The sequence below is a fragment of the Onychostruthus taczanowskii genome, unplaced genomic scaffold, assembly GCF_017590055.1.
Source record: "Onychostruthus taczanowskii isolate IOZ18803 unplaced genomic scaffold, ASM1759005v1 scaffold94, whole genome shotgun sequence".
Lineage (NCBI taxonomy): Eukaryota > Metazoa > Chordata > Aves > Passeriformes > Passeridae > Onychostruthus > Onychostruthus taczanowskii.
In genome coordinates, this window is record NW_024507435.1 from 1,519,382 (window position 1) to 1,540,643 (window position 21,262).

At 36.9% G+C, this 21,262-nt stretch overlaps 1 protein-coding gene across 1 annotated transcript in view; it reads right to left on the reverse strand.

Moving 5' to 3' along the window:
* CDKAL1 (CDK5 regulatory subunit associated protein 1 like 1) overlaps positions 1-21,262 on the reverse strand; it is a 380,101-nt gene that overhangs the window by 99,675 nt on the left and 259,164 nt on the right. The window contains exon 12 of the mRNA XM_041426743.1: positions 6,159-6,339. Coding sequence (XP_041282677.1) covers positions 6,159-6,339 — 181 coding nt within the window. The remainder of the gene's footprint in view (positions 1-6,158; positions 6,340-21,262) is intronic.

Below are 21,262 nucleotides of genomic sequence, written 5' to 3' on the forward strand. Positions count from 1 at the left end.
AGCTGTCAATGGTTTGTAGGGCTTTCTGCAGTACCTCACATGATGTTCTCATAAAAATCATAAGGGAACATGGATGTAAATAAAACAACTAGAAAGAAGCTTGCTGGAATATGTTAGCTTGGAATACTACAACAGCTTGGTGAAAAATACGAAGAATTATATATGGGTTTTTTCTTCGTAGTCTATATTCCCCTCCAGCCTTCACATTTTTAACTCCCTGGTCCCAAAGTTGTCATGAAAATACTCACTCAGGTTTTTATCCTAGCAGAATAGCCAACAGCAAATAAAAGTGTACTGCTGAAAAACAAATTGTAGTACAGAGGTTTAGCAGTCAAACTCAGACACGAATCAGTCTTGGCTTCTCTTACACACGAAACATTCCACATGTTACACCATGCATTCTTGCATGTGCTGGAGAGGGGAGATGTGTGTCAGGGGCCAAGAACCTTTGATACACCAGAAGCAGTTATCACAGCTGTATCCAATTCCTGGGGCATGTAATGCCATTTAGTCACAGCACTTAACAGGGGAGCTCATAGTGATGATACACTGGAGTAACAGTACTGCTGAATAAGTGGCATTGTTTCTTTTTCTACTTTTCTTTTATTTTATCCCACCTTACCATCTCCACAGCATTCCTCTTTAATTTTAGAAGAATATCCCTACATAATCCCATTGCATGATCTTTGGACTGGCCACCATTAATCTGACACAATAAGTATTACTGATTCTGCTATGTCTGTGAGAATTAGAAACAAGATGATACCTTCCTGTCTGGGCACTTAAATCACATTAACTAATCAAGTCCACCTGAGGCTGCACTCTCTCAGCCTTCAAGTGCTTAACAGTGCCATTGGTTCTGTTATGTATCACATGAAACCTTATCAAATTATTTCTAAATCCATATTGGACAGCAGATGAATTCTTTCCTTGCTCTATCTCCGACTCTGGCCTCCCCAAGCACCTTGTGCCCCATCAGTACCTGCTAAAGTCTGAAATGTGCTCAAAGGTAAGAGTGGTCCTCAATTGTCATCCTTCCTCACTGTCTGCTTAGCAGGTTGCTTACCAGCCTTTTCTTTGATAGGACACCTACAAGGTCCAGTTGTGCTCCTTTCCTTTAGAGGTCTGAACATGGCTAAATGTGCCCCTTGCGCAAGCAATGCTATTCCATTTGCTGTCCAGATACCTGGAGTTAAAAAATGCTGAAGCAGAGGACAGCTAATATTGCCTGACGCAGGAGTGAGTGGTTATTTTTTAGTGAGACTGGGAGGACAGTTTGGCAACATTTGGAAAATCATGTCTTTTGAATAGGTAAGAGCACAAGAGCTTCCACAGAAGATTCAGCTGTTTGTGTGCAGAGATTCAGAACTACAAAACCTATATCCATCCATCCAGCAAAGGAGGTAAACATCACACTATCTACTGGCACTCAAGAATGCCTATTTCTAGTGCCTTGCAGAATTCTAATCAAAGAGAGATACAGCGGATCTACAGTCACTCAGTTATGAAAGGGTGTCATGAAACTTCTTGGAGACCTCCTAGAAGTAAAAGTAAAGTAGTCTAAGAAAAATAAGTAGCCATTATAGAATAAAGGCCACAAAATTTCTGTTCCCACAGAGATGATTAAATGCAACTTGTCTAGCAGACAGCACTGAGCTGTATATTGTATTATGCTATCCTAATGGAAAAAAATCTCCTAGTGCATTATGTACAACTCCTGTAATTGGGAGATAGAAGAACAGATTTAAGCGATGGTTTGATTAAATGGAGTGGGATACAAGGTCTGATCACTGATATTTATTTCTCCTAATAATGGTGAGTGTACTAACAGTGTGTTAGTTTTCTAACTCCTTCAGGGTGACCGAGCAGCTGCAGCAGCTGCCTCTGGCTAGCTCTGTATACTCAGCATTGACGCCACATGGTGTGGAATACTCCTTTGGCCAGCTTGGGGCAACTGTCCCAGCTGTGCAGCCTCTCGGCTTCTTGTGCCCCTCCAGCCTTCTTGCTGGCAGGGCATGAAGAGCTGAGAAGTCCTTGACTTGCTACAAACACTACTTAACAACAACTAGAAATATCATGTAGTGGTATCTACATGATTATCATATTAAACCCAAAACACAGCACCATACCAGCTACAAGGAATAAAATTAACTCTATTCCAGCCAAAACCAGGACAGTTATGAAGCTTGTAAATCAGTTATTCACCTCAGTATAGTAAGAATAGTGCTTAATACAACTAATACAGAGAGAAAAATTAATAAGACACTTCAGAGGAATTAAAGGAAATGTTCAATAGTTGAACGACAAAATTTTCTAGCTTGAAGCAATGTAATTATCTGGTGATATAAAGAAAGAGAGAAGGAAAGAGAAAGTGAATATATAATTGAAACCGAATTTCTTACACTATTGAAAATACATACAGAAAAATCAGAATCCACACTGCAGTTGATAGCAGTGTAATCATGAAGCTGCAGTCACATTACTGCCCTCAAAACAGCTACTATCTCCTATGCTCAGTAGAGATGAATCTAGAATCTAATTGTACCTTGTTAAGATCCTTATTTTCAAAATGGCTATTTCATCATGTATTTACCAAGTGACAAAAGTCAAGTTGATCCTGAGATGATAATCTCCCCTAATGTTTCAGTAACTGTGATGGACCAAATCACTTGGACAGAAAAAAGAATTTTGCAAGTCCCCACATGAGTAATAGCTACCTTGAAAAAATCAAGACCAGAGAAGTTATCCAAAATGTAAGGTATTACATGCTCTTGATTTTAGAGAAAAAAAGTAACCTTCACACTTAGAATTATTCTGATCCTTTGCAATGCAGCTAAACATGAGTTCCCTACCAGACACATCTGAGTCATGTTCTCTTACATTGCTCACTGCTAGTTTAACTAGAATCTGTAATTTGAGTTACGCAGTTAACAGCACTACCACCTTTACAAGCAGCAAGGAAATTGAGAAATTCAGACACATAATAATAACAACAAAAGCAGCAGTAACAATACAGAAAATAGCATTTCATCATTAACACCTCTCAGAGTGAGAATTTTCAACCCACTGGACATAAGGAGCATCCAGACTCATCTCTGAAACAATGCATTTAGCAGAAGGTGGATAAAATAGGGGCAAAGGAAAGAAAAAAAATTGGGTAGCATTTAAGTTCTGGACAACATCTTGGCTCATTTTCCATACACATGACTCAGCATTACCATAATTGCTTCTTTAAAAAAATCATGCCTAGGTTTGTTTAAACGTTTCTCTAAACTGGAAAGAGTATTTGTGGTAAGCATATTCTAATTGATGGTTATGAAATGATGAAACCATTCAGACAGATGTCTGATTCTCCATGGACATTTTTTCTCCAGGAGAAATAAGAAAGGCCTGCAGCCTTAGCTGTCTTTTCTGAATTCATGGTGGCAGAACTGTCCATCTGGATTAGTGTCATCTGCCCTTTTAGCAAAATATCGGTGCCTTAAGGCTTTCAGTGATAAATTATCTATGTGAAGGGATGATTCCATGTTGACCTACTGATTGTTTTTTCTATTCAGATAATATCAAATGAGGATTTTTTCCCAAAAGGCAATTATATTTAAGATCATCATCAAAACCATCCACTAAAATAATAAAAGTACTAAATATTACTATGCTTCATAATCTACAGATTGTCTCTAGAAGTGGTAAAGTCTTCAATAAAAAAGCTAATCTAAAAGGAACTGACATGACAAGTATGTTATTATTGCAGCTGTGATACTTGGGCAGAATCACCAAAGCCATCTTGAGTCAGAGACGCTGAAGAGGAACTCACTAAAGTGGAGCAGTTTGCAACTAGGAATGGATTTGTCCACTGCAGAAGTATTTAAAAACGGAAACAACATAGCAAATATATTCAGCCTTCAGAAAAAAGTAACAAAGAAGAAAAGAAGAGTTGTCAAATAACTTGCTCACTGATTCAACATCTGTTTTTAAACAGATATTTAAAAATCATCTCTACAGTCAAAATTCTTTTCCCATAAAGAAATGCTACCAACAGATCCACTGCAGTGGATGTTGCTATGAACATCTCATGGAAGCACCAAGCTCCCAAGTGCAGACTGGTGATCCAGTGCACGCTGAGGCACTTGCACAGACCAGCTGTATGGCAGTGCATGTGCTATTTCTTACCCAATGCAAATGCAATAAAATGCATTCATTAACATGGATAATATTTCATTAAAAGATGAAAGGGTCAGAGTGCATAATGTGGATGGTTGTGTGCTACTTCCTTTTCCTAGCTGAGAAACATAAGTTACTCTAAGCAAGGAATAACAAATAAAATGCCTGTCCATTTCTGGTTATGCAGGAAAGACCATCAGCTGCTGTCTAGAAGTAATGTGAATATAAAACACAGGAGATTAGCACAAGCTCTTCCTGCTCTGTTTGACTAGTTACTCTCCATTTCTACTAAGAGATACAAGAACAAAGGATCTCATAACACAGGATTTTTGAAGGACTACAGGGGGAAAAAAAAGAAAAAAGAGAAACAAAATCTATTAATTACAGATTTTCATCAGCCCTGGATTAGAGGCCCCATCTTCTTTGAAGGCTCTATTTCACTGAAAGCAATAAGTACTAGTGCTAAAAATAAGAAGAAAGAATGTAAAACTGGGTTAAATTGACAATTACCATTTTCCAAGTAATACTTCTAACTACAGAAGAGCTAATGTTTTAATAATTCATCTCTTCACAGATTGTCTTCCTATAAGTAACCAGTTAAGCAGAAGTGAGTAAATTAACTTAAGCTCTCTGCACCTCCTGTGAAAATGGCATGCTTCAGAATTTGTGCATAGGAATACAAACCTGAAACACAAACCAATGTTTTGATTTTTAAACTTCCTACCTTCCAAAAATTACATTTCTGAACCTTTTTTCATGCATCAAAGTATCCAAAAAGCATTTAAGACTAAGACAAATAGTGAGTCAGTTACACTAAGGAGACTACTTCAACAGCAGGCATTTATATTTGAAAATGTACAATTTTCCATTATGAGATAGTCTATAATAAAGGAATAAATTGCTCAAGCTGCACTACACTAAACAGCAAACTGAAGAAGCCAGAAATAATCTTATTTTATGTTTCCAAGCAGCTGACACATCCTATGGAATTCATATTACATACTGAGAGTAAACAGAGACACTTTGTTTAGCTTTCAGACACATAAGCAAAGGAATACAAGTCCCAGTATATTGTTTTGACTTTGTGTTGGTGTTCCAGGATACATAAATTGAAAGAAATAGATTTTTCATTTAAATTGATTTACATTGCTGGTTGACTTTCATTCTTACATTGAAAGGAAATATAAAAGTTGTTTATGCTCACAAAAATGATACAGTAATGAGTTGAATTACTACAGGCATCAATCTTGTATACTTTCCTGTTTTGAGATTCAGATTACAAAAATAACAAATTCAATTTTTTTGAAATAAATCAAACCATGCCTTCTGATATGATTGCTATCATTATTGCTTATAAATAGGTATTTATATCTAGCAAAATACAATCAATAGCCATGTACCTTCTTTATAAAAACAGTTTGGAATTTAAGAGGAGATTTTTGGAAGTTAGAAACGAGGGAGAAGGAAGGAAGGAAGGAAGGAAGGAAGGAAGGAAGGAAGGAAGGAAGGAAGGAAGGAAGGAAGGAAGGAAGGATTAGATGCAATTTTATTAATGGCTGAAGGAAGTAAATAAGCAGTGCATAAGGACAGTCTCAAGAAGAGGTGGCCTGTGAATTTAATATTTGACAAATCAGAGACTATCACTCTTAATAATTCTTTGCATAGTTATTCACAGTAAACTTGAGAATGCTGTAGTCACATAACTCTTAAAATGGAAAAAAATTACTATGTGTAAACAATCAGCTACTACTCTTGGTAGTCATTCACCCCAAACTTGATAGAAAGCAGACAAAATCTTCAGTATAACCACTGCATTACCCTTTCTCACAATCTGAACAGTCATTTATATATGAAAACACTTTCAGTGGTCTAGCCTAGCATAATTTCCCCTACTGGACTGAAAAAACCCTTCATTTGAATGTGGCACAGTTCTGCAGAAAATGTACATTTTCATGCACATGCTTTATGCATTAAAGACATCTGAAAATGGATCTTACCACTGCAGCTGGAACTTGAGGCATTTTTGCAGCTGGGGTTCCTGGACGTGGGTAGAACTGATTAATAAACAAGCTTGGAAACCTGTACAGTTCTACAAGTTTCATAGTTTCTTGAAAATCTTCATCTGTCTCTCCTGGAAAACCACAAATGATGTCTGTAGCAATTGTTATTCCAGGCACTCTGTAAAGGAAGTAGAAAGAAGCACTTAATTGAGGACATGTAGAAGTCTTTCTCCCTTAAAAACTAGTGTACATAGACACATAACTTTCAACTTAATCTACAGAAATTGAGACCTACAAGTATCTTGGTGGAAAAAAAAAAGATTTTAACACCATTGCTTGGTAATGATAAATGCATCTGGTGCTCAGCTGAGAGCACAAGTAATAGAAGATACTGCAGCAAATACTGGATTGTGACACAAGGGTGAAAACATCTGGATCAACTCTTCCTTCAATCAAAATTTGAGGTAATCAGCACATCTTGTTATTTCTTGAATTCTGATTGCTTAATCCATAAAATGTAAACCTTTTGAGACTCAATCACTAGAAAATGTCAACTATTTAATGTTTTATAAGGCTGCTATCAAAGTAGAATAGGGTATCTGGAAAGAGGGGTCTGGCATGTCGTATCACCTAGCAAATTTGAACACAATTGGCTTAGGAGCCAAAAATACATCCTTGGTCACAAATTAATTTTAATTCAGTATTCTAAAACATCAGCCTGTGCCTTGCTTTAAAGGAAAACAAAATACTTAAGTTCACAAATGCACAGGCAGTGAGCTCTCTTGTTATTTAAGCAAGGCCAACATTTCCTAACTGTTCCCCTTGGAATGAATATGCAGATCCCTCACACACATCAGGTTAAGGCAGCACAGCTGACAGAGATAGCCCACAGACACAGAAAGATGCACGAGAGGGTGAAGTTAGGGGGCTTGAGTTGAAAATGTGCCACTATCACCATCTTGGACATGGGGGGAGCATACCATGAACACCTTCCCCAGTAGATACTGGAGAAGCCATCAAGGCTTGCACCCAAACTGAGCTTTGTGTAGAGTGGGAATAACGATAAGCATCCTCTGGAGAGAGGCAGAAACACATAGTACTCAGCGCTCCCTCTTGACACAGAGGACTGTTTCCACAATGCAGAGTTCACCCCACAGCTGCCAGTAACGTGATAAACTGCAGAAAATATTGGAGAAAAGTAAGAATTCTACACAAATATTGGTGGTATCTAACTTGGAACTGGCCCTGTTTCAAGGAGGGGGAGTAGATGAGATGTCTTCCAGAGGTTGCTTCCAATCTAAATAATACTGCAGCTCTTATATAGGCCACAGCAAGGGAACAGCTGAGAGAGATTGTTTTAGGGGTGAATGGCATAAAGACAACTATCACAAGCAAAGTTCACACCTGAGGTTAACAAGGGGTCTCCAAGACTGTCTCTAACCTAAAGAAATGGATGGAAGGTTTCTCTTCCCCTCATCCAGTTAGTACAATGCAGAACTGTGAATGTCAGTGCATGTATCCCAAAATACATTTATAAAGCATTCAAATAGCCAAAGAAAACTATAATTTCTTATTAGACACTACATCACCACAGAAAAAAATGATGCTGTGATTACAGTGAATGAAGAAACTTGATTTTGAATAACTGAAAGAAAAACTTTCTGAAACAATGAGTTATACTGGAAAAGGAAAGCCTGTTGGCAAAAGACCCCAAAAAAGGAAAGCAGAGAATACCATTCTTATTAATTTTATTAGGTACAATATTAGACCATAGCTTATATCTACCACAACAGCCTTCAGACAAATTGTACATGGTAGTAAATATATTTTGTGATTTATTTTCCCCCCAAACTTTTTTTTTTTTCTTCAAGTATTGGCAATGAGCTTATATTAATGCCTTGCCCTCCTTTTAGCATGTGCCTGGACATATAGGTAACAGCACAGGAATTTATAATATATTATTAGAATCTTATTTCACCTTTTTCTTATGAAAAATCCCCAGCAAAGAAACCAAATTCCATCAATTCCTTTTTTAGTTCACAAATTGAGATTCAATCATCTGAGTTGAGGTTAAAAGATGGCATTTGAACGACAAATCAAAACCACTATATAACTGAACATTTTCAAGGACTTGATCCAACAGCCCTAAGTGGGAAGCACAAATCTGGATGTTGTGCAGAAGAGCAGAAATCCCCAGAGCTGATGGCTCAGCACCCTCAGTCACTGCTGCTTTCTTAAGACTGACAAACATCAAGATATGAACTTCTGCTTGATATCAAGTAGCAATAAAATTCCTTATCTTTAAGGACTGAGTCAAGAGAGAAGCACCACATCCTGCAACATGATTTTGTTCATAGCACAAATACCTTGTGCAGCAGTAGTAACCTCATGGAAGAAAGAGTACATTACTTTATAAACCAATGCCACCTAACATCAGCTGCCATTTCTCAGAACACGACCAGAACATCCATTACATTTGACAAAACCATTATAATGAAGTTATTTTAGCCATTTTAATGACACTATTGGCAACAGTCAAAGCATTTATTACCAATGGTAGTAGTAATACCATCCTTTATAAAGGCCTGGCTGTTTCTATAGCAACATGAATTATAAGGTCCAATCAAGCTAGATACAATAAAATATGCTCTTTTTCTCCATAACACCAGTTGTCATTCAGTTAAAAGGAAATTACATATTTTAAAAATTCATAAACTCTACAAATGTCTGAACTCCATTTGCTGATAAGGTGTTAATTATCTTAGTAATTAGATTTCTTCCTGGATGGAATTATTACACACAAAGAAAAGCCTGGGTACAAAAAGAGAATAAGGACCATGGTGTATTCAGCAACAGCAATTAATTACAATTCAATCCAGTGTAAATGCCTAAAATATGACATTGCATAGTGCATTTTTATATCACTGCTGATTATACTGTTTAACAAGCAGTTTAAAAAGGGGAGAAAAGCATGAGATTTCACTCAAAGTCCAAAATTACAAAAATCAAGCTCTTAAAGACTTTTCAAAGAAATGATGAACAAAAATATGTGGAATTAGTTCCACATGTGAAACAAATTATTAATGAAAAATGAGGAGGAAAAGATATAATTATGGAAAAATATAAAACACATATACACTTGAAAATTAAAGTGACCTTTTCTCTGACAGCCTGAAAGAAAGCAGCACAAAACACTTTATTAGTTTGATTCAGATGATGTTTAATAATTGCTCTATCTATGAAATATGATCCAAAATCACATAAAAACAAGTTCATGTGTATAAGCCAATATTATCATTATTTTACACTAAATGCTGCTTATCTATTCTGAAGCAAAGAAAACACTGCTGAACATCCCCTGTAACATTTATTACATGAACACATTTACAGTTAGCTTAACTATTCAGTTTCCACAAATATTTTTGAGGGTGTAGGAGACAAGCTCTACAACATATTGACTATCAATTGGGATGTTTTACAATGAAACTGTGGAATTTCAGAACAAGATGAATTAGAGGAATAATTAAAGCCATGTATAAGATAAAACAGCCCTAATACTTATTTTCTCCCCTATGTCCCTCTACATATATAAATCCCTTCCATCTACTCAAGCAGACCAATGTTTTGCCATTCTGAACTAGACCAGCAATGCAAACCCCATCATCCTGGGTAATTCTGACCACCCAAAAAGAAGCAACTGCTTCACCTTACAGTGAAGACACATCTGTTTTAGTGTGATGCTGTAAGGGCCAACACACCCATGAACAAGTGATGACAGCACAGGTATCCAAACCTCACAGAAAGGAAGAACAAGATGTGTTTGAAAGAATACGGAAGAAAAGCAACATCTTACCCTCCGCCTAAAGAGGAACCAAGCCAGCCTCTGGGGTCAGAGAAAAAAATCAGACCCAAGGAATTGACTGATGCCTAGAAGTCAAGTCATGGACAAGTGACTTAGAAAGAAGATAGAAGGGATGAAAGCTGAAAAAAATAAAACAGTAAGACCATCCCCCTATCCCATCCCATCCCCATTTTCACAGTATAATATTTCTAAGAAAAGCAGTAGCAAAATTGTGAAAATGTCTAAGATTCACTTGTTACATGGACCATGTCGTGGTTTTAGCTACAGAAAACATTTCCTTTAGCAATAACCATTACAAACCAAAACCATGTTCCGGGAAGAAATTATGTAAAGGAGCTAAAATTATCACCTTCAGCTACTCACATGACCACTTGAAATTCTTTTGCATGATCACATATTATTCCCACTTCCATTTCATGAATTAACATTTAAATCCAGAAATTACTTAAAACCACCAACTTGCTCTTAAGCAAGGCAGGCTACCTCCATCCCTTACTGTCTAATAAAATACTGGATTAGAATAAATAGCAATATTAGTAAAAAGAAAACATATATAGTCTAACAGAAGGGTAGAAGAACTCCCTGTGTAATCGATAGTAATTAAAGTGAAAACAAAAAGTGTGATGACATAGCAACTTCTTGATTCATAAATTAGAAATTTGTATTAAATAAAAGTTAAGAAAAAACCTGAATTTTCATGAAAATAAAACCAGTCTACTCTGAAATGTTATTTCAGCATCATGCATTATTTTATATTTTAAAATGCTTCTGCAGTATAAGCCCATTCAGAGGACATGAAATGGGGTTAATGGATGAAATAATTTGAAGGTATCCGAGTTGGTCTTTCAAGTGTATTTACAGAGCCTAACAGGCATCTCAATGTGCCATTTTGTGTTGGAGCTGAGGGATGTGTTTGCATCTTCCCAGTGACCACACACAGTCTTCCAGAAGCCCTTTTCACCCCCTCTTTCTCTTTTCTCCATGAGGCCTACTCTTGTGGGATTTCTGACTTCAACTTAATCGCTCACTGAGGAGTCACACCAACTGGAGCTAGCACAAGAGAAACAGACTGCTCAGCTGGAAGCACCGTCTAGGAACAACAGGAAACTTCACCCTGCTTCTCTCTTGGCTATATGGAGATTAACCTGAGGATTGAGTCATGGAAAAATCCCCGCACTTTGAGAAAGGAATTCAGCCTGTTTCTGTTCTGAAATCCTCCAGCACCTCTCTCTCTCCATGGACTATGAATGCAGCACAGGATAATACACACCTAAGTTAAGTGTCTGGAGTTGGGAGACTAAACCTGAACATAATTTATGAATTTCTCCATCCTTTCCCATTTATGATTTACCCTAAATTACACAAAGGATGAACAGGCATCTAATAAATGGATATCCACTGAAAATGTTTTTCTTAGTAATCTTTTCCATATGTGTTTAAAAGTAGTCCAGGATGCGCGAGTTCAGAACCTCTGTGTCAGAAAAACAAATTCTTTTGAATCCTCATATCAGTTGCTGAACTGATTTACACATGGAGTAAAACTGGAAAGTACCTTGGTTTAATGACAACAGGCATGTCATAAACACTTCCGTGCAAAGTCTCTTAAATGATAACATACTGAGCTTTATGGCCACATATAAACTATACTTTGGTAAGCCACCTTATTAAAATGCAGCCATATATATCAAGAACATCAATATTTAAGAGAATTTATATAGGAATTATATAGGATATAAGAATTTATCTTATTTCAAATATTTCAATGTGTTCTCTATTACTGTGTAAGACAACTCCAGGTTGTCTCACAAATCAGTTCTGCTTCACCTCAGTTTGGCTGAATTAAAGCAAAAAAGGTGACTAGGTTGATACTGCATGTAAAAGTATTTAATGGCTTCATTCATAAGCCAAATCACTTTTTACTCAACTATTGAGACAACGAATACTGTCACATGTTTAAGTAAGTCTATTTTAAGTGCGTAAAAAGCGTAATTTTAATACTTTTTTTAAAACTTATTTTCACAGCTTCGATCATATCCCTCTGAAATTGATGTCCAAGACACAACAAACCAGAAAAAAAATTGTAATGCCATATTGTTTATGCTTTTGCTTTGATTAAAAACCAATAAAACAGAAAAACAAAAGCCAGACAGGACCACAGAGAAAACCTCAATGCATTTTTTCAGAGTATTCTTGCAGATTTCCCTGAAGGAAGGTATGTACCTGGGAGAATAGTTGGCAAGGCCATTAAATCCTACCAGTTAATTTGGAGGTAGTTCATAGTGAAACACTTCAAATTTCACAGGTAGCAGAAACTACACAGTAAGCCCAGCCTTACAGCTAGAGAATCAGGGGATGTATCCTGCTTCTTGCATTCCACACCCTACAGAGCACTCAAAGCTGCTCCTGCTGGTGGGTTCATAGGGAACACTTTACACCTAAGCTTTGTGATCTGCAGCAGCATCCAATGGATTTACAAGTGCAGCATAGTATGTTGGGCTTGACTTTGGAGTCGTTTGTGGTTTTAATGTAAGTCACCCTAAACAGGCTGTAGAATTGTATCTGTGACTAAGAAGCACAGTCCAACAGCTCTCAGATTTTAACTGGGAGCGAGAACAGGTAATTTTTAATGACTGCTCTTTTCCCACCTCACCTCCTGCCCCCAGAAGAGCTCTTTCAGAAACTGGGCTGAATGACATCTGGAGGCAGCAAGCAGACCTGATTTCCAGAACTCAGCTTGAGAAGGTATAGGTGTGGAGGACTCTGTGCGAGTAGGGACTGGGCTGTCCTTGTTACCAGGGAACAGTGACCTAGATAAAAAGTATATCTCATAATTAGCATGGCTCACTGCCTCAGGATGAAAGAGTACACATGGTTTTACTCTCTTCAAACAATTATTGTGAAGGTTGCCAGAGTTCCTACTAGATGCAGCCCAAATGGTTTAGGAGAAGCATTACAATACTTCCCATTATCAATTTTCCTTAAAAAAACCTCAAAAAACCAACTCCAAAAAATCCAAACCAAAAACACAAACCAAAAACACAAACCAAACAGTTAAGGCTTGGACCAACTTAATTCAACTATAAGGTGTTTTACTCTCCCCATAAACAATAAACATTTTATGGAACTTCATTACAGATTTATAACTTCAGATCATTATTGTTTTATGATTAAAAAATGAGTGACTTAAGACAAAAAGCTCAACATCCTTAAACTTCATTTCCATTCAATCTCTAATAAATACCATCTGCTGTGTACTTTAGGGATATAATACCCGTCAAAAACTCAGCCGTATTATGAGAACCGGCACCAAGTTGATCTGAAATGCATATTTGAACAGATGTGTTTAAATTACATCTCTCCGTCTATCCACACACATAAATTCAGAATAAGCATGTGTTGATTTAAAATGCATAAAAAAGGGATTTGGAGATGCATCAAAAGTGAACAGCATCTCAATGGATCAAGGCTCGCATTACTAAAGGTCATCCCTAAAAATAAAGTTTGAATTTATTAAGGGTTGCACCAGGGAACCGTTCTTGGGAACTGACTTAATGTTTGCTGCTCTAAAGCAGCCATTGAAATTACACTAATTTTCTGTGACCCTTCACATTTTAGCATTAGAGCTGTCAGGCATGGTCAGAAATAATAGGATCTCAGTCATGAGTAGCAGAGAATATGATATACTTTTTCTCAGTCTGACACAATGCTTATCACCAATACTAAACGTCTTGGGCTCTGAGGACCCATCCACGTCTGTTTCAGTGACAGGCATTTAGCTCTTCACTCTGACACAGAAATCAGGCATATAAAACAAAATGATTAGCATGCCTTTTTGGCATGATGAAACCAAATAAAAAAATTGCAAGCAGGGCTCCATTAACAAATGCTAATTTAAAAAGAAAAAAAAATATTTCTGAACATGTCTTTTCACCAGTCTATAATCTACAGTCCTGCAATGTTTCAGGGATCTTGAAGCTAAGACCCACTGGTCCAGAGGTCCATCTAAGCCAGCAATCTACTCCTAGCAATAGGCATCAGAAGTAGCCCGGGAAAGCATTTTGGATGTGGAGCCCATCCCCCGCCCCCCCGGCCCAGAATCCCTTCACCCTTCAACCTCTGTTTTGTCAGAAAGATATTTCTGTAACAAGCAGCTTCTGATGCATTTATTTTCTATTAACTTGTCAACAAGTCTCTCCTTGAATCTAAACCCCTCCATAGCAAAACCATTTGAAACAAAAAAATAGCCAGTGAGCCTTCCGTGTGCTAATTCCATTTGATGTCCTTTAATTGTTATGCTGGGAGAGACCACTAACAACTTCATTCACCTTCTCAGTGCTCTTCATGATTTTACTGACCTCTGTTCTAGTCCCTCTCAGTGAGCATCTTCCACACTGAGGAGTCCTTAATTTCCTTTGTGTGAAGGTCTGTCATACCTCTGATAATCTCCGTTAGTCTTTACAGTAACATTGCTCATTGTAACCTATCCTTTTTGAGAGGGGCATTGGCAGCATGTAACAATACTGGCACAAGAAGATAAAAATCTCAAAATAGTTCTAGAATTTAGATAAATGTTCTGCTTTTAATATTTTTCTTTCAGGTTTGGGTTAATTTGTTTTTTGGTAAGCAGATAACAAAAAGTAATGGACCTTACACAAGGTAAGGGACAACAGAGAAATGAGTTTTAAAAAATAAATAAGCTATAAGTGGAAACATAAACAAGGCCAAGCACATTTTAAAGATAGGACAAAGTCAGCAATGTGGTGGTAAAGGGAACTGCAGATGTTGTCAAAGGAAGAGCAGTAGTATGACAAATTGCAAGACTTTAACAGAGAATGCAAGATTTCTGTCTGAAGCAAAACCAAGAACCGATCAAGTAAAAAAAAAAATAGGAAATAAAATTTCCAATGGGACAGATGTTTTATTCCAAAGTGTTGGTTCAAGATCATTTATTTAATAACTTTTGCAGCACAGGGAAGGAGTAGAGAATGGCAAGACATACTTTAAAACAAAGAAGCTTTTGAAAAAAACAGTACAGTTTGAAAGAGTTCCCTTCAAACAGCTGAATAGATTTAAGAGACAATTCTTTCACATCACAACCTACACAAACAAATTGACTGGATCTTTTTTCTGCCTTACAACTTTCTAAGAAATCATCATGTGAAAAGTTTTCCAGTTGCAAACACCAACATGGAAAAGATCAACACTGAAGGAAACAGCAGTTAAAAACACAGGAATGATGGGCACTAAATTTAATGTAACCTCCACTCCATTTTTAAAGTACCTAATGAAACAGAACTTTTACCACACCAGCTGATCACCCAAAACACAGCAGCTTATTTGCTACATCCTTGTCAACTTGCAGAAGGTGTTACAATTAAACAGTTTTAACAGAGCAGCAGGCAGGTTGTCTGAGGCAAGGCTTTAGCAGCCATAAGCAGTTTTCCTGAATATTAGCCTAAGGCATTTAAACCATAGTTCATGTACTAAACAATGCTGCAGTTTTACACCAGACAGCTTTTGATGTACATTCCTATACATTCTTAAATGTGAATTTTCCAGAGCCAGCATCTCTCAAGTATCAAGTATCTCGTAGGTCAAAACCCTTTACTGTCACCTCTCTAAAACTTTTTTTTTTTTTTCCCCTTAGAAAGCAATGTATATACAGGAAAGAGCTTGCACAGGAAACTGCTACTCCTATCGGCAGCACAAAAAGCAAATTTGAATAATGATAAAAAATTTCTCAGAGTAAGTGTAGTATTTGGTTCAAAATTCCAGTAACATCCCCTCTACTCCACAAAGATTGAAAGCTGTATTGTGTAACTTCAAAGTTGTTAATTTTTATTTCATGATCCACTGACAAATGTGACTATATGGTCTTAAAACTTCAGACCAAAGTGTGATACAAGGATTGGGATGTACTCAGAACATACCACTTATATAGCTTCAGAATTATATTTTCAGAGGTAACACTTCAGACTCACAAGTAACGCTATTTCCTTATCAAGCCAAAACCCATGAGCTTAACTTCAAAGAAATCCAGTGTGCTTTACTAATTAAAGTGTGATAAGATAAAGTTAATTGTATTTCAATATAATCATACTTCAATCAGCATAATGCAATATAACTTGGATCACTGGGAAACAGAGAATTTACCTTGCAAGAATAAATTTAAAGAAATTATGAAGTAAATATTTCAAAAGGGCATGTATAAAGAATTATTCGTTCATTCATTCATGTAAAAATATAATTGAGACAATATTCAGAAAGAACTGGACATGACTGTTAAGGTAATGGGCATCACTGGACTGATAATACACAACAAACACCATCTGCAGATCACTGTCTCATCCCATTCATGACTTTCTGTGATAACAATCTGAATTTAAAGAAATCACACCAGAAATAATATCCATCTTTATGAGCAAGAACAATTCACTTGGCTAACTGGAAGGTAGCAGCATGGCTGTGAGAAGAATCTGTCATTCTCAGGGATACCCAAACAGTAGGTAAGTTCAGAATACAAGAGATTATACAGGATTGGTCCATAAAAATAAAATATTATTTTATGTATCAGTTAATAAGATACAATTTAAAGCTAAATATTATGGCTTCTCTTCCAAGTGGAGAAATGGGCTTAGTCTGCTACGTAGCTTGAAGACACTAGGCAGAAAAAGTACAATCACCAGGAAAACAGCTCCAAAACAGTTCCTAGTTAACCTCTCAGTCAACAGTTCCTGAACAGTTCTCTAACAGTACCTAGTTAATCTCTCCAACCTCTCAGAAGAATGGCCTCAACCAGCCAGGTTCTTACACACTTCATGTTTGTAACATTTTGGTAGCAGCTTCCTTTGTCTAGAATTGCCAGTAATTTAAGAACATTTCTTTGTAAAAGACAGAATCAGTTTAGAATATTGGGGTCAAGTGACGTAATTAATGTATTCATTCCTTCAAAAGTTTTGAAGGACATTCACATTCATATATGCATACCAAGCAACACATAAGAGACATCACAGGCAAAATCAGAAGAAAAGATGGTATTTTAAATGTAGACTGTTAGCTTGCCAATGACGAAGTTAAAACAATACAAAATCAATGGGCACTGTTGCCTCAGGGAAGCTCTTATCCATTTCTCCCTGTTCAGTTCAGTGAACTAGTTCATTTTCAGTGTGTCACCAAGTTGCAGATACCTTAATACTGACAATTAGGATAGCTTACCATATCATTATTAGTATATATTGTCACAGTCAAAAGCTTTAAATAAAATAAAGGACTGCTAAATGTGTACAAGTTCAGGTGCTTTTTTTTTTTTTGAGGACTCTGACAGGCTGTACACAGCCACAAGTCTTAATCCATTCAAGCAATCCATTCACTATGCTGCCTAAGGGTAGTGTTACTAAGTAGGAAATTTAAAAAAAAAAAAAATCAGAAAAACATAAGAAGAATACTGCATGTCCATATGAGAAGAAGTATTAATGAAGTCAAAATAAAATCCAGAACTTTAGAAAAGATAATGAAACCCCCAAGTATTCAAACAAAAGGCCTGAAATATTTTGGGCTTGCATGTGTCAGATGTCCTCTGTTATGCTGAGGAGCACACACCATGTAAATGTGTTTCTACATTGCAAAGTAAAATAGCCAGAAAATGAAGCTCTCAAAGTTAACAAACTCATAATCACGGAGAAATAATTAAGGCAACCTGACGTTGTGAGCACCTACCTGACTTGACCTGCCAGTGATTGAAAGTTAAAAGAAAATTAGCACAAAACTAAAATATGCTGTTATCACTGAAGAATCATCAAAGACAAAATAAAAAGTATGTTTTATGAAGAATTCAAACACATGACAGCATACCAATTACGGAAACTAAAGCTCTTTGGCATCATTGAACCATTAACATTGGATAAGTAATGTATGAGAATTGTATTTAGGGAATAAGGTTTCAATACATTTAATAGCAGTAGAAGATGAATAAAGATTTAACTGAGATGAGTAATTTCTTTCTCACGTAATTAGACAAGAGACAGGATCAGTACCAATTGGGTTTAGCAATGTGATTCAAAGCATCTAAATCCATCTAAAGATTAGGGGAAATAGATTTTTTTCTGTCTTGACGCAGTAAGACAGAAAGGCCTGGCACATGAAGTCCCAGAACCCAAACAGAGTCTATGAAGATCCCACAGTTAGTAAATTAGGCAGGACACTTACCATTGAAAACTAAATAAGTATATGGATAGAGCAAGGCAACTGCTCAGGAACTAGCATTGGTCCCCGAAGAATTGGTAAAAGTTAAAAAAGCAATACTTAGGAAGGAGATGGAAGAGAACTGAAAACCTTCAAAAGAATCATTATGAAAGGACATCAGTGATGTCCTCAGATGGGAATACTAAATCTAATCATTGTGGTAAAGGAAAAAAAAATGAAAACTTTTGTCACTAAAGAGATGAGTATAGAAACAAAGAGAGGGATCTGGATAGCGAGACTGACAGAGATGAAAAAAAAAAAAATGCTTTTCCTGAGGTTCCCAACATTCTAAGCAGAAAACCATATTACAATTTGCAGGGAAAAAGACCTCCCCAAAAGCCAACAAATTTCTGCAGCAGGCTAAAACTGCAGAATTAAATCAATACAGAAAAAACTGAAAAAATGTCTCAAATGAACAAAATAAGGTGGTTATAACTACTCCATTTTGCAAGCTGAAGACAAGTTTGAATGTAATAGTTACCATGAACTCCTTCTGCTAAAGCCTACTTAAATGTAATGAATAATTTTATAAAATACCCAAAGTATGATACAAAAATGGAGTAGAACACAAAAATGGAATTGAATCAATTCAGTGGAAACAGCAGTGTGTGCATTCAGACTATATCACTGAAACCAATTTTATCAAATCACACCATGTTCCACAATAGCCTCCAGGCATCAGTTAAAGAATGTGGAAAACCTGTCAAATGCCTGCCGGGCCCAACAGTGCCCTTTTGGCTCTGCAATACCAGCACAAATATGAAGAATTCCCAGGCAGCGAGATCCACAAGGCTGGTGCAAAAACTAAATTCCCAAGCTGAAATCCAGTGTCTGGGTATAATGTGTCAGGCCTAACACAGACACTGGCTTTTCAACCTTGAGAAAAACAGAAGGCATGGTATAAAGGAAGTCTGGAGGAAGTGACAAATTAGGATCATTAAGGATGAAAGGTTCTATCTCAAACAATTTAAACTCATTTATTATGGAGAGAATATTGAGCAACTGATACAAAACTACCACCTATGTAACAGCATTCTGAAAATGCTTATTCCATGTGGGTGGGAATTTCAGACATGTTTGAAGTAGGTAGAAAAACATGGAATAATTTCAGAAATTATTTATTGATTTAACCTTTGAGTCCATTAATGAAAAATATTTCATCCTCTGTGATCTACTGCAAGTCTTTATAATTCACAACACCTCCTTTCCTTCTGTTTCAGTGCCAGCGTTGAAGTTCCAGGAATTTCAGTAGGTTGGGTTTTCTTATCAGCTGAGTAGAAGACATAGTAGTTAAGCATCTCTCTAAAGGTTTTTATAGGGTTTTACCTTATCAGCATAAAAATATTTGAATATATTCATTACATTTTACAGTTCTCACTTTCCTTTATTTTTCTAGTATTTTTCTTCTAGAACATACCCCATTTTTCAGCCTAATAGGTTTAAATGCTAGTATTTCTCCCTTTAGGGAAAAACTGAACCCTGAAAACAGTAACAATAAAAAAATTTCTTTGGCATCTGGCTTGCCATTAACAAAAAATATCAGAGAAGAAAATATTCTAAGGAGAAAGCAAAAAGTAGTTATCTATCTATAGACCAGAGGAGTCACATGTAATCACATGGTGGTGCATGCAAGAACTGAACTACGATGCGTTTTATGTCAGCAGTATCTAAAGAAACATCCTTCAGGCCCACATCTTTCAGCCAGTAGTTCGTGTAGTAACAGGAGCAGCCCAGACCTCCTCAGAGTCCACTGCTTAGATCAAACCAAGGAACACAGCTAAATGGAAGGGCTAAATGTGTAGTCAGCATATCTCAAAGTAAAATCTGTTACGAGCAAGTAAACAATCTCTTCCTCAGAGGGACTCCAGCAGTCACTGCAAATAATCTACGAATATGGAAAATCTGAAGACAGGCATATTCTGTCTCTAAATGAACCAAGATTGAAGGAGAGCTATGGCAAATGCAGCTTTTTGCTAGGCACGGTAGTACTTAGCAAACATGTAAATGGTTTCAAATGTCCACTTCACACATAAAAAATACAAAGGTATGATGCAGAGTGCAGTTGTGTGAGGTTTAACTGAAGGAGCTATTAAAGAAGCAGCAGATGAACCCTATTCATGACTTTGTAACATTCCTCTGATCTACTGTGAGAGCCTGAGGTATCTGTTAACCTGCCTGCACTCTTCATCACCAGATACAAGGTCTTCAGGGATTGCTCTTTAGGGCTCTTCCCTAACATAGAGAAGGTGAAATGAAGGAAGGATACAAAATAAAGGAAAAGCAGGAGGTTTAAGAAGAAAAGTATCTGTAAGGAAAGCAGGAGGTTTAAGGAGAAAAGCAAGGCACACTGACTTTCCTAAAATAGCTGAATGTTGGATGTCACCTTGGAAAAGGACTTCAGAAATTCTATATGGGCTATCTTGCTTTTATGGAAAACAGGAACAAAAGGAGAATCAGTGATGAGGGCTCAAATCCATTTTTTCCTTCCAGCTAAAACACATGCTACCTTCACAGACAAGGATGGTAGTGAACTCCCAAAAGATAATGCAAGGCTTAAAATCCATTGTATATGTGCAAAAGTAAATAGAAAGATGCAAGACTTTAAAATCCTGTACTCCAGAATCACAGCTAATAATCCCAGAACAAACTTGTTTTGGTGATAAAGGTAAATTTGCATTCACTGTGGCAGCCTACAAGGTGCAACAATGGCACCTCAGTATAACCCTGAGCATCTATCGAACTTGCAAAGGCACCATTTCCCACAGCAAAAACACTTCTCTGGGCCTGCTACAGGTTTCAGAATTTGGCAGAAAGCTGCACAAGGAGAACACACCCCTTGAGGTTGAGCCTCACCAAGCCTGTAAGCCTGGCTTTACGTGGAGGCAATGTAGGTGCTACTGGAGTAACCGAGAACTTGCACTGTGAGTGATTTCCTTGACAAAACAGCACACTGAATTTAGCAAGTAAATACTTAGAAGATGCCATGGCAAGTTTCTGG